The sequence below is a fragment of the Channa argus genome, chromosome 5 (assembly GCF_033026475.1).
Source record: "Channa argus isolate prfri chromosome 5, Channa argus male v1.0, whole genome shotgun sequence".
Lineage (NCBI taxonomy): Eukaryota > Metazoa > Chordata > Actinopteri > Anabantiformes > Channidae > Channa > Channa argus.
In genome coordinates this window covers 29,486,568-29,500,002 of record NC_090201.1, presented here as the reverse complement: position 1 = coordinate 29,500,002, position 13,435 = coordinate 29,486,568, and the positions used below count along the sequence as shown (strand labels likewise).

General features: G+C 41.7%; 1 protein-coding gene across 1 annotated transcript in view; it reads left to right on the top strand.

The window, feature by feature from the left end:
• Window positions 1-13,435, top strand: part of angpt4 (angiopoietin 4) — a 65,079-nt gene that overhangs the window by 43,892 nt on the left and 7,752 nt on the right. Inside the window, exons 4-9 of the mRNA XM_067505676.1 lie at window positions 9,062-9,146; window positions 9,422-9,569; window positions 10,960-11,072; window positions 11,596-11,697; window positions 11,801-11,967; window positions 12,580-12,713. Of these exons, the coding sequence (XP_067361777.1) occupies window positions 9,062-9,146; window positions 9,422-9,569; window positions 10,960-11,072; window positions 11,596-11,697; window positions 11,801-11,967; window positions 12,580-12,713 (749 nt within the window). The remainder of the gene's footprint in view (window positions 1-9,061; window positions 9,147-9,421; window positions 9,570-10,959; window positions 11,073-11,595; window positions 11,698-11,800; window positions 11,968-12,579; window positions 12,714-13,435) is intronic.

The window sequence follows — 13,435 nt, the reverse complement described above, 5'->3', positions numbered from 1 at the left end:
GATATTACATTTCATGTCTGGGTTCTGATGCACTTATGTTCTGCACAGTTCACTAAAATACTCTAATCTGGGAATCTCTAATACACTAAAAGACACTCTAATATCTAAAATTACTTAAAACTTTTAAACATAGATTGGTTGATTTTAAACCCTGATAATAATTTTAAACCTACTTTTAGAGGTTTGCATCTATTTTCAAATTTTTAATAATACAGTTTCTATTATGATTAGTGAGGTCCAGAGAGTTTTAAAATACCTAGACATTCATCTTGGTGCAGTATGAGCAGTTTTAAGTATTTTTTACCCCCATTTTCTGCTTTGAGAGCCTCTTTATGAGTGCAACTTTCAGGGACCTGGTTAATGAAAACTACAATAGTCATTTTTCTACTGCAGATGACTTTTGTCATGGAGAAAATAAAGTGTGTCATAATCATTGTGAAACTGCATGGAATATGACTTTGAAATCTCTTTTCAATCATTTTACACAGCACATGTTGAGCTCATGTTTGAAAATTATAAAGTTTCCAGCTTATCTTCGTGTAGAGCATCTCCCCACAATAGTAAATCTTTTGAGCACATTTTGACTAAGTTACATGCTGCAGATTTAAATAGAGGAAATGTCACACTAATTATTACAAAAACACAATAACATGTCTATTAACCCTATACACGCAACAATAGTTTTTATACCCTCTAAATAATTTTCATAGTATTTTTTGTTATTGAATTTGGCAGTAAGCTTGCTTCATGCATTACCTAAATTCCTTCAGTATGATAGTGATGTGGATTTGGCTTTTGTCAAAGTAAAATAACCTCCACCGACTTCTTAAATTATTGTATGTTTGCACAAAAGGATTTTTATAAACCAAGCTTTCTGCTGGATTAGCTGTTCTTAGAGTTGCATACCTGAATGCAACCGCAAGGGGGCACAAGCCAGTGTCTTCTTGTGCCAGTCCCAAGTCTGGATAAATGCAGAGGGTTGTGGCAGGAAGGGCATCCGACGTAAAACACATGCCAAATCAAACATGCGAATCGTGACAAAGACTTCCATACCGGATCAGGCGGGGCCCGGGTTAACAACGACCGCCACCGGTGCTGTTGACCTACAGGGTACCGGTGGAAATTGGACTACTGTTGGTCGAAGACGAAGAAGAAGAGAAGGAAGGTGTGTTTGTAGGCAGAGAGAGAAGAGGAAAGCTAAGAATGTAGGACTGACAGTAGGGACTTTGAATGTTGGTACTATGACAGGGAAGGCTAGGGAGTTGATCGACATGATGCAGAGAAGGAAGGTGGACATACTGTGTGTCCAGGAGACCAGGTGGAAAGGTAGCAAGGCTAGAAGCTTAGGAGCAGGGTTCAAGTTGTTCTACCATGGGTCAGATAGGAAGAGAAATGGAGTAGGAGTTATATTGAAAGAGGATTTTGTGAGGAATGTTCTAGAGGTGAAAAGAGTATCAGACAGGTTGATGAGTCTGAAGCTGGAAGTTGAAGGGGTGATGTTCAATGTTGTGAGTGGTTATGCCCCACAGGTAGGATGTGAGTTAGAAGAGAAGGAGAAATTCTGGAGTGAGTTAGATGAAGTGATGCAGACCATCCCCAGAGGTGGTCGTTGGTGCAGATTTCAATGGGCATGTAGGTGAAGGGAACAGAGGTGATGAGACTGTTATGGGCAGGTTTGGTGTTCAGGACAGGAACGCAGAAGGTCAGATGGTGGTTGACTTTGCAAAGAGGATGGAAATGGCTGTAGTAAACACTTTCTTTCAGAAGAGGCAGGAACATAGGGTGACGTACAAGAGCGGAGGTAGAAGCACTCAGGTAGACTACATCCTGTGTAGACGTTGTAATGTGAAAGAGATCAGTGACTGTAAAGCACTGGTAGGGGAGAGTGTAGCCAGACAACACAGGATGGTGGTGTGTAAAATGATGCTGGTGGTGAGTAAGATGAAGAGGACTAAGGCAGACCAGAGGACGAAGTGGTGGAGGTTGAAAAAGGAAGAATGTTGTGTAGTTTTCAGGGAGGAGCTGAGACAGAATCTGGGTGGTTTGGAGGTGCTTCCAGATGACTGGACTACTACAGCTAATTTGATCAGGGAGACAGGTAGGAGGGTACTCGGTGTGTCATCAGGAAAGAGGAAAGCGGACAAGGAAACTTGGTGGTGGAACGAGGAAGTTCAGGAGTGTATACAGAGAAAGAGGTTAGCTAAGAAGAAGTGGGACACTGAGAGGACTGAAGAGAGTAGACAGGAGTACAGGGAGATACAGCGTAAGGTGAAGATAGAGGTGGCAAAGGCCAAACAAAGAGCATATGAGGACTTTTATGCTAGGTTGGACACTAAAGAGGGAGAGGTGGATTTGTACAGGTTGGCCGGACAAAGAGATAGAGATGGGAAGGATGTGCAGCAGGTTAGGGTGATTAAAGATAAGGATGGAAATGTATTGACAGGTGCCAGGATTTTGATGGGAAGTATTTGAAGAGTTGATGAACGAGGAAAATGAAAGGGAACGAAGAGTAGAAGAGGTGACTGGTGTGGAGCAGGAAGTAGCAAAGATTAGTAAGAGTGAAGTGAGGAGGACATTGAAGAGGATGAAGAGTGGAAAGGTAGTTGGTCCTGATGACATACCTGTGGAGGTATGGAAGTGTCTAGGAGAGGTGGCAGTAGAGTTTCTGACTAGTTTGTTTAACAAGATCTTGGAGAGTGAGAGGATGCCAGAGGACTGGAGGAGAAGTGTACTGGTACCAATTTTTAAGAACAAGGGAGATGTGCAGAGCTGTGGCAACTACAGAGGAATAAAGCTGATGAGTCCAACAATGAAGTTGTGGGAAAGAGTAGTGGAAGCTAGGCTAAGGGCAGAGGTGAGCATTTGTGAGCAGCAACATGGTTTCATGCTTAGAAAGAGTACAACAGATGCAGTATTTGCTTTGAGGATGCTGATGGAGAAGTACAGAGAGGGTCATAGGGAGTTGCATTGTGTCTTCGTAGATTTAGAGAAAGCGTATGACAGGGTGCCGAGAGAGGAGCTGTGGTATTGTATGAGGACGTCTGGAGTGGCAGAGAAGTATGTTAGAGTGGTGCAAGACATGTATGAGAGCTGTAAGACAGTGGTGAGGTGTGCTGTAGGTGTGACAGAGGAGTTCAAGGTGGAGGTGGGTCTGCATCAAGGATCAGCTCTGAGCCCCTTCTTGCTTGCTCTGGTGATGGACAGACTGACAGATGAGGTTAGACAAGAATCTCCCTGGACTATGATGTTTGCAGATGACATTGTGATTTGTAGTGAGAGCAGGGAGCAGGTGGAGGAAAATCTAGAGAGGTGGAGGTCTGCTCTGGAAAACAGAGGAATGAAGCTTAGCCGCAGCAAGACAGAATACATGTGTGTCAATGAGAGGGACCCAGGTGGAACGGTGAGGTTATAGGGAGCAGAGGTGAAGAAGGTGCAGGACTTTAAGTACTTAGGGTCAACGGTTCAGAGCAACGGTGAGTGTGGAAAAGAGGTGAAGAGGCGAGTGCAGGCAGGTTGGAACGGGTGGAGAAAAGTGTCAGGTGTGTTGTGTGATAAAAGAGTATCAGCGAGAATGAAAGGAAAGGTGTTCAAGACGGTGGTGAGACCAGCGATGTTGTTTGGCTAAGAGACAGTGGCACTGAAGAAAAGACAGGAGGCAGAGCTGGAGGTAGCAGAGCTTAAGATGTTGAGGTTCTCTTTGGGAGTGACGAGGATGGACAGGATCAGGAATGAGTACATCAGAGGGACTGCTCATGTTAGATGTTTTGGAGATAAAGTCAGAGAGGCCAGATTGAGGTGGTTTGGACATGTTCAGAGGAGAAACTGTGAATATATTGGTAGAAGAATGCTGAGGTTGGAACTGCCAGGCAGGAGGTCTAGAGGAAGACCAAAGAGGAGATTTATGGATGTAGTGAGGGAGGACATGAAGTTAGTTGGTGTGAGTAAAGAGGATGCAGAGAATAGAGTAAGATGGAGGCACATGATTCGCTGTGGCGACCCCTGAAAGGGAGCAGCCGAAAGGAAAAGAAGAAGAAGAAGAAGAACAAGAAGAGTTGCATACCTGATGCAAAAAACTGTAAGTGCAACATTCAGAAATCTGTTCTGATCCCACAAGAGAGGGCAACACATGTTGACTAATTCTGAACGAGTGATATTTCTCATTTTTCATAATGAAACAACACTTTTGGTAGTTTTGCTGGAATCAAATTCAAAAAAACAATACAGTTTCTCAATCTCAACAGTTGAAATGTCTCTTTGCAATATTTACTAATTAAAATTTACTCAAAAAATGCTTATGGCTCAACAAAGATTTTATTAAAACTGTTTGTGTTAAACTTTTTGAATGACAATGGTGAAATTCAGTGAAAGCAACAAACTAAATCTTGTAGAAGGAATTTGTGTTGCTAGAAATAAATGCATTTTATTTACCATGCACTTATTTACTGACATTATAAACAAATGTTTTTTTTAATTTGCCTACTCAAATATTAAGTTGCTTCAAATTCTTTTTTCCAATTAATTTTTCGAAAAAGTTCTAACACAATTTCCCTCCCTCTGGCACAGATAAAAAGCTTCTCTAGCTTAAGAAATGTCTGTGTGTATAGGACAACACATCCTGTCAGGTTTGTGAGCCAGTGTTCCTTTTTTTTTTTTTAATCCATCAGTCCCCTAGACCTGTAGGCTATAAGAGAATTTCTCACCTTGAACTTGTCTTCTATATCTCTGGGCCATGTAGAGCAGCTCCTGTAACACAGTCTCTGCTTGTTTTGTGTTAAGTGTACAGAGGAGGGGACTCGAGGGCCAATGAAATTTATTTACCAAGTCCAGTTTATTAAGTTAAAAAAAATAATTGTATTTTACATTGATGAATGCAGTTATTTAGAAAACACATTTAAGTGCTTTTTTTTAAAAAAACATGTTTGTGTCCCAACTTTTCTGGAAACAAGATTCTTGCTTCAATTAATATATTGCCTGTCACTATCAGCTCATTTTGATTATTTAACAATTTTTCACCACTTGAACTCAGTGAAAAAACACAGTAACTTATTTTGGCTGTAAGACATATTTGCCACCTTTTTACTCCCAGACACCTCTGCTCTCAATGTCAGAAATGAGTGTGTGAACTGGACATTCAGCCACTTTCATGGTCCCATATTTTACCTCGAACCCACTGCAGCTCCTTCATCGGGTTTTGTTCATTTGGCTGACACGCTGTTGATGTAAATGTGGGCTGGAGTCTGTTTTCAACAGCTGTAGCAGCACAGATAACAAGCACCAAAGTTTGCTCTGGTTGTTAATCTTTATTATGCTTTTTACAGCTTTTCTAACAAGAGGGAGTAACTGTCTCTATCTATCTATATGTCAACTAGACTGGTTGACATCAAGGAAGTTGTTCTTGGAAAGAAAGTCTGAGTGTTAATTGAAGACTGCTAGTTCAATTGCCTTGGCCAGAAATGGAAGGAGGGAGAAAGGTCAGTAATTCTCTACATCAGAGGGATCATGGGAAGGCTTCTTGAGCAGTGGGGTAATCTGGGCCTGCTTGAATGAGGTGGGAAAAGTGACTGCTGTGAGAGATGTGTTGATGATTTGTGTAATAGCTGGCATTAGTGTGGGTGCAACTGCTTGAACGAGAGTGGAAGGGATTGGCTCCAGAGAGCAGGTGGTCGGATTGTTAGAGGGGAGGAGGGTGGAACTGTGAGCTGATGGCTTCCACCTTATTAGTAAAAAGCCGGCAAAGTTGTCAGCAGTGAGAGAGGTAGATGGCGGAGGTGGGTAGATGAGTGATTTAAAAGTGGAGAACAGCTTTCTGGTGTCTGTGATGTTGCTGAGCTGCTCCTGGTAGTATTTAATCTTTGCCCTGGTGACACTGTGCTAAAAAGATCCAAGCAGATCCTGATAGTCACCAAGAGCGGATGGAGTCTTGGATTTGCGTCACTTTCTCTCAGCACTCCCGAGTGTGGTGCATTGCTCATGTCAGTCAGCCATGTATTTGAAGCTGAGGGATGAGCGTTTCTTGAAGACATGGGCCAGAGACAATCCAGACATGATGAAAGTATATTTCAGAGGGTGTCCATGGCTGCTTCTGCATCGAGAGGTCCTGTGTTGGGGGCAGAGTTGCGCAGAGAATCTGTCTGGGTTGAGAGTACTGAGGTTACGACGGAATGTTACAAGTGTGGTGGAGGAATGCGAAGGTCTAGGTATGAAGACTAAATTAGATTAGATTCAACTTTATTGTCATTACACATGTACAAGTACAATGCAACGAAATGCAGTTTAGGTCTAACTAGAAGTGCAATAGCAGCAAAAGCAGGATATCCAGTTATTGAATAAATAAATAAGTTAGTATTGTACAGTATTTTGTAGAGGGATATGTACATAAACAGAAATTTAAAGAAAATGGATATAAACAATGATATACAAGGCTGTGGTAAGCTATAAACAGAAGTAAGAAATAAATAGTATATAATGGTGGGCTATGGTGGGCAGTAGTGCAATGGATATAGTGAATATAAATTATGAACAGAGGCTTTAAAGTGATAGTAGTGCAGTGTACGTTATTGCATGTTTTGCATGGTGCAGTAGTGACTGTAAATGAACAGTTGGCAGTGCAAATGAGCAATTTTGTTGTTCAATACCCTAAAAGTTATGTGTAAACAGTCCCCCAGTGGGGAAAAAGACTGTTCTTCAGTCTGTTAGTCCTTGTTTTGAGGCACCTGAAGCTCTTGCAAGAGAGAGAACAGTCTATGGGCGGGATAAGAGGGGTCCTTACAGATGCTGCTAGCTCGACGCAGGCAGCATTTCCTCTGGACTATGGCTGGAAGGGTAGTCCCTGTGATGTGCTGGCCGCTCAAAGCACTTCATGACAATAGGTGTCAGAGCTACAGGGCGGTAGTCGTTCAGACACTTTGGGGTGGACTGTTTTGGCACAGGCATGATGGAGGTGCTTTTAAATCATGTTGGCACAGCTGCTTGGGCAAGAGACAGGTTGAAAAGGTCTGTGAAAACCCCAGCGAGCAGCTCAGCACATGCCTTGAGTACACGACCCGGGATGTTGTCTGGTCCAGCAGCTTTGTGCGCACTGATCCAGCTCAGTGTGCTGCAGACGTCTGTGGTGGAGAGTGTGATTGGTGGGTGCTCAGGGGAGGGTTTGAGCTTGATAGAGTTACTGTGTTGTCTCTCTCAAAACGTGCATAAAAGTCATTAAGCATGTTTAAGAAGAGGACATCAATGGCTGCGGGGGTTAAGTGGATGGTTTTGTACTCACTGATGGCCTAGATGCCCTGCCACAAGTGTCGGCGTTGGAAAAGTGTTCCTCTATCTTTAGCTTGTAGCAGTGCTTGGCCTTTTTGATGCCCCTCTTCAGGTTAGCTCTGGATGTGCTGTAGGCCTGTGCATCCCCTGATCTAAAGGGAGTGTTGCGTGCCTTCAACAGCAGGCGCACCTCCTTGTTCATCCATGGCTTCTGATTTGGGTATGTGGTGATCTGCTTCTGAGTAGTGACATTGTCTATGGTGGAGTGGATGTAATCCAATACAGAGGAGGTGTAGCGGTCAATGTCAATGTGAGAGCCACTGGTGGCCTGAGAAGCAATTGTACTCCAGTCTGTGTGTAGAAACCTTTCCTGGAGTGTGAAATCTACCCCCGCAGGCCACACTTTGATGGTCCTTACTGAAGGCTTCACACGGCTTCAAGGGGGTGAGGAACAAAGAAAGGTGATCTGACTGTCCTAGGTGGGGCAGGGGGGTTGCAACCTAAGCTCCAGCCATGTTTGTGTAAACATGGGCAAGGGTTTTGTTTCCTCTGGTGTGGCAGGAAACATGCTGGTGAAATTTGGGAAGCACTGCCTTTAGGTTTGAGTGATTAAAATCACACGCAACAATAAACGCAGCATCTGGGTGAGCGGTCTGTTGTTTACTGATGGCTGAGTGAAATTCTTTCATAGCAAGCTTGGCATCAGCATCTGGGGGAACATAGGCTGCTGTTATAATGTTCGAAGTGAACACCCGCGGCAGATAAAACGGTCTGCATTTAACCATGAGAAACTCAAGGTTGGCTGAACAATGACTTATGACAATAACAGAGTTCGTGCACCAAGCTTTGTGAATGTAAATGCACAATCCACCACCACTGGTCTAAATGCAGAGGAGTGACCAAGATGTTGTCTGTGGTGCAGTTCCAGGTGAGAATGAGGTTGAGGTTGTTGCCAGCTTTGTGGGTCAGAGGAGTGGAGACCAGACTCAGGTCAAACGTGTTTAGAAGAGCAAACACGTCAGCCACCTTTGGTTTGTCCAGGTGGATGTTCAAGTCTCCCATGATGATGAGGAAGGTCATCTACAGGGAAGGGGGACAGCAACACGTCAAGCTCATTGCAGAAGTTCCCCAGCTGGCCCGGTAGTAGATATTTCACAATCACCTGGACGGTAATCAGTGCTGTGATGCTAACAGCATGATATTCCAGAGATGATAGATGGATAGGTGGTCGTGTTCTATAGTGTGACGTAGCTTAGTATTCTTTCTGTAAACCCCTGTTGTTGTCCAAAAATGTATAGAAACCCATCAGCCAGACACTCCACTTCACTGGGTGATTTTTTATTTCCAAAATACTTGGCCAACATATTTTGACAAATATTGCCCAACATTCTCAGATCTCATGCATTTGCTGATGACTTTGTCATTTGTGGAAGACAGGAACTTGCAGGGAAAACAGGTAATGGTCAGACAGGTGTAAGGAGGCAGAGATCAGGTACCAGAAACAAACCAATAGCTCAGTGCACTGAAACACTTACCAACAGCGGCAGAGAAACACAATGTGGCTGAGAGTATAATGTAGAGCTGGGTTTAAATATGCATGGTAACAGGTGAAAACAATCAATACTGATGAGGTGTAATGAAGTGACTGAAACTAACTAACAGGAAGTGGAGTAGAGGGACTACAAAGTAAAAGTCAGGGAAACAAGAAGTGGAGCTGGAGGCCGTGACAATAAGGGTTAAGTCCCATTGTCTAAATCTGCTGTTGGTTGAGTGTTTTGTTTTTATTTTTATTCCTTCATGTGTCTTTCAGTCGGTTGGAGAGTAAAGTCCACATGTTGGAGTCTCAGCAGAGAGGAGAACTGGAGGACATGAGGGAGGAGAAGACCCGACTCCAGGTACAGTTGATTATAATCGCAGCTGTATGTTTCACAGGGAAGCAGCAGCAGGCGTCTGTGTGTTTATTAACTTTATTATTGTCTGGATGTGATTCAGATCAGATTGTGTTAATAAGGCCAAGATTTCATTGTACAAGATGAAAGCCAAGTTGCTGACCTTGGCACCTCTAAACTTATAAATCAAGCAAATTCCAAATGTTTAATTGTGATTTGGAATAGTTTGAACACGAAAAGAATTACGTGGTTAAACAGGAGGGAATGTTCTCCTTTCACAGTCTGTCATCAAGTCTCAGATGGCAGCCATTGCGTCTTTGGAGAAGCAGCTGAGACTTGCCAGCAGCAACAACACCGCTCTGCAGAGGCAGCAGGCTCAGCTGATGGAGTCTGTCCACACACTCATTAACATGGTGGCCAGCACAACAGGTTCACACACATTTTTCTGTCCCAGTCTTGCCTCAACCAAGTAAATTTTTATCTTTCTTAATGTCAGCTACCTTTTCTCCGTCCTTCCACCTACAGACCTGTTCTCTACACCCTAATTCCCCCAAGACAACCTGCAGATAAACTTGCCAACCTGCTCAACTTTATTCATTTAAGATGGTTTATTCATTCATTCATTTATTCATGGTTTATTCATCCAGAACTTTATTCATTTAAGATGGTTAAGCTTTCATTTAAGATGGTTAAGGTTAGATACTGAGGGTGAGTGGTTAGGATTAGGGAAAGGCATTGGTCAAGGCTCCCAAACCATTCCCAAAATCCTAACCTACAGGAATAAATTAATATTTTTGGAATTTCACCATATTGACAATGTCTACGGTCTAAGAGAAAATGTGTGAAATTAGATGGTTAAATCTACAGAGTAGTCCCTGTTTGATTAACCAGCTGGTCCAGGTTGGATGTGGTCAGCCAACACAGGCATATCCAGAACTTATTGTTGGGATGGCCAGACTGGGGCACATGCTCAAAACAGGGTGGCGCATTTGGAAAGTAATTCAACAGGTTTTCAGTGTTCTTTCAGTGTCAGAAATGTCAAATACTTAACTTATCAGCCATTTGTAAATATGGCTGATAAGTAGACATACACAAGTAATAATAAACAGTTGAGAAGGGGTCAAAATTCCTCCTTTGCCGAGGGAATTTGCAACTGCTACAAAATATTATTGTGAAAATATATGTAACCACCTTGAATGTACATAACAAATAAATTTTATATAATTATAATGGCAGTGATTTATTTCAACTTCAGATTTGGTCACTTCTCCTTGTGCTGAAAGTTCCACAGTAGTTTAGCAGGTCAGATTTTAGGAGTGGCCTAGAGTGGAATTTCTAGCTCCCTGGCAGCTGAGCTAGCAGTTAGCTGGCTAATATCACTAATAACACATAACTCAAAAAGTTTTATAAAGCTTTTTTAATAACCTTTAGTTTATTTTACTATTTGCACCTGTGTACTTCCGGGCTCCACATCCACAGTATTGTCTTTTTCTCACAGACATGCAAACAATGTTTGGGTAGGCTGGGTAAATTAAATCAGACACAATAATGGAAAAAGCTGTATAAAGCTTCATTTGGGAATAAGTAATTTTAAGCATGGTGAATCAAGGATTTGAAACATAATGCTGTGAAACTTCAGTCCCTTGCTTTGAATCTACTGCCTGTTTTCAACCACTGCCCTTTTCTGCCTGGTTCTTAATCCTGCATGTTCTTTGGTAACGGTCACCTTTTCACAGGCGTTCTTTGGTCATCTTCTCCATTGTTTCTTACCTCAATTAGCGACACTAAATTGTATTGTTATGTGTGTGTTTGTGTTTAGGGTCGCCTCCCAGCGCTGAGATTTGGAAGGACTGTGCAGATGCTTACAAGGCTGGTCACTCTGTCAGTGGTCTGTATCACATCTACATTGGAAACAAGACTGAACCTATGAAGGTAATTTCTGAATTTGATTTGTTTGAATATTCATTATTCTTTACATTTTATGAGCCAACCAGGGTTTCCTATGTTTTTAGTTTATGTTGTGTATTGTGTACTTGGTTGTGTGTTGTGTTACATATAGGTGGCTTTGATGCCATTGCCATCGTTGCCTTTGTAGTTTAGCTTTTAAGTTTGTTGTCCACTGTCAAGGAAACAATGCATAGCAAAGGCTTTGTTACAAAAGTGCAGTCTCCAGTCTCCGGAGTGAAGCACTTGCTGGACCATCAGTTTGATTAGGATCGCCTCTACAACATTCAATAATTCAACTAATAATATATTCAACTTTTTTACAAAATTTTAAAAACTAAAAGTATCTACAAAATATTAGGATTTATTTGCAATCACTGTTTACGTTATTGGTTTAAATCTAATAAATCTTCAAGTCAGTAATTTAATCTTTCTTCCTCAAACTGTAACAATCGCCTGGTGTTCGACACTTTATTCAAAGCCTCATTAGTGGATTTTACTTCTCCTGAAGGTGTACTGTGACATGGAGACGAGTGGTGGAGGCTGGACAGTGTTTCAGCGGCGTGTTAATGGCAGTGTGGACTTCCAGAGGAGCTGGAGGGAGTACAAAATGGTCAGTATATCTTCTGGGGGTAACGAATCAGAGTTACGTTTACAATGAAACTAAATAAATCTGTCAGTAATGAGATCCACCTCTTACCTCCTAAAACCTGCAGGGTTTTGGAGATGTGTTAGGAGAACACTGGCTGGGTAATGAGGTTTTGTACCTGCTGACCAGTCAGAACCAGTACTCACTGAGAGTGGAAGTGAGGGACTGGGAGGGGAGCCAGGCCCACTCCCAGTATGACCGATTTACACTGGGCAGTGAACAACAGCAGTACAGGTGATTGTTACACTTAAGTACCAGTATGTGGACATCTCCAGACACCAGTTGTTGAATGTAACTAAGTAATTACATCATAATTAAAATATTTATCTCTGAGTAGGATACTTTTTTAAAATATGGAAATACTACAAAAATGTACTTCTGTAAAATGTACTGTATAAATGTACCTTAAAACAAAGCACTTGAGGAAATGTACATTGAACTTAGTCAGTGAAAATTACTCTATTGACTTTACAACTGCAACTGAAAATTTACATATCCACAAATCTAGAACAGACTGTCTCCCAAAATTGTGCCTTAACTGAATAAATGATACATATATGTACCTTTTACTGCTGGGAACATAAACTTATAAACTTATTGCCCTCAAAGATCAACATAGCCCTAGGGGGATTGTACCTTGGTAGATAGAAATTGACTCCTACTTTACCCCTTTCTCTGAGAGTGGAACAAAGTACTGCAAAAGTAGTAATATATTAGTATACAGTACTTTTATGCTACAGTACACTACAAACTAAACATACCAGCTATCAACTTGAATGACTTAAGATTTAATCCTCAAATGTGTCACATCACTTGTTTCCTCCTCTACTTGCATCTATCCCTCAGGTTGAATCTGAGAGGTTACAGTGGTACAGCAGGGCAGCAGAGCAGCCTAGCAACACAAGGGACCGGTTTCAGCACCCGAGACCAGGACAACGACAACTGTGACCACTGTAAATGTGCCCTGATGCTCACTGGAGGTAACGTCTCTCCTCTTCTGACCTCTTTGAACCTTCTTGCAGATTACCTGCATTTAAATACTACAGAGCATAGTAAAAATTGTATTCAAAGAACTGTTAGAGATATATGCTCTGTTCATTTGGTGGAGACACATGATAACCGTATAATGAGAAGTTATTAAAGAATCATTAAACAATATCTCTGTTTCGTAAATCATAGCCAATAAGAAAATACTTGATGATTGTAGTGCTGCATGGTTTGTTGGCTCAAAATCAGAATGCGTTATTTTCCCCAAATTTCTTGTCTTTCAAACATCTGTCTCTGATACCCTTCAGTGCACTACCCTTCATCTTGTGTTTGCGCCAACACAAACAGCCTTTTACTTCTCAGCCTGTGATCAGCAATTAACTTAATCGTTTCAACAAAAGAGATCCCGGAGGAAAATAAGGTCCAGTGCTCACAATTAGTCAGTGAGTTGTATACAATCACTGCAATTCACAAAGAAAGAGAGGAAAATGGTGACAGACACAAAAAGAGCAAAATAAACAATAGAGACAAAGAAAGATGATAAAAACACCTCTAGGGAAGAAATGGGTAAAGTCCAACTATGATGATTGCACCAAAATGGTTCAAATAATGTGAAATTTAGGGAAAATTTTAAATGTGATAAAAAATATAAACATCATCATTCTTCATTGTGTTCTCTATAAACACTAACCTTTCCTCTGTCCTTTCTTTTTCT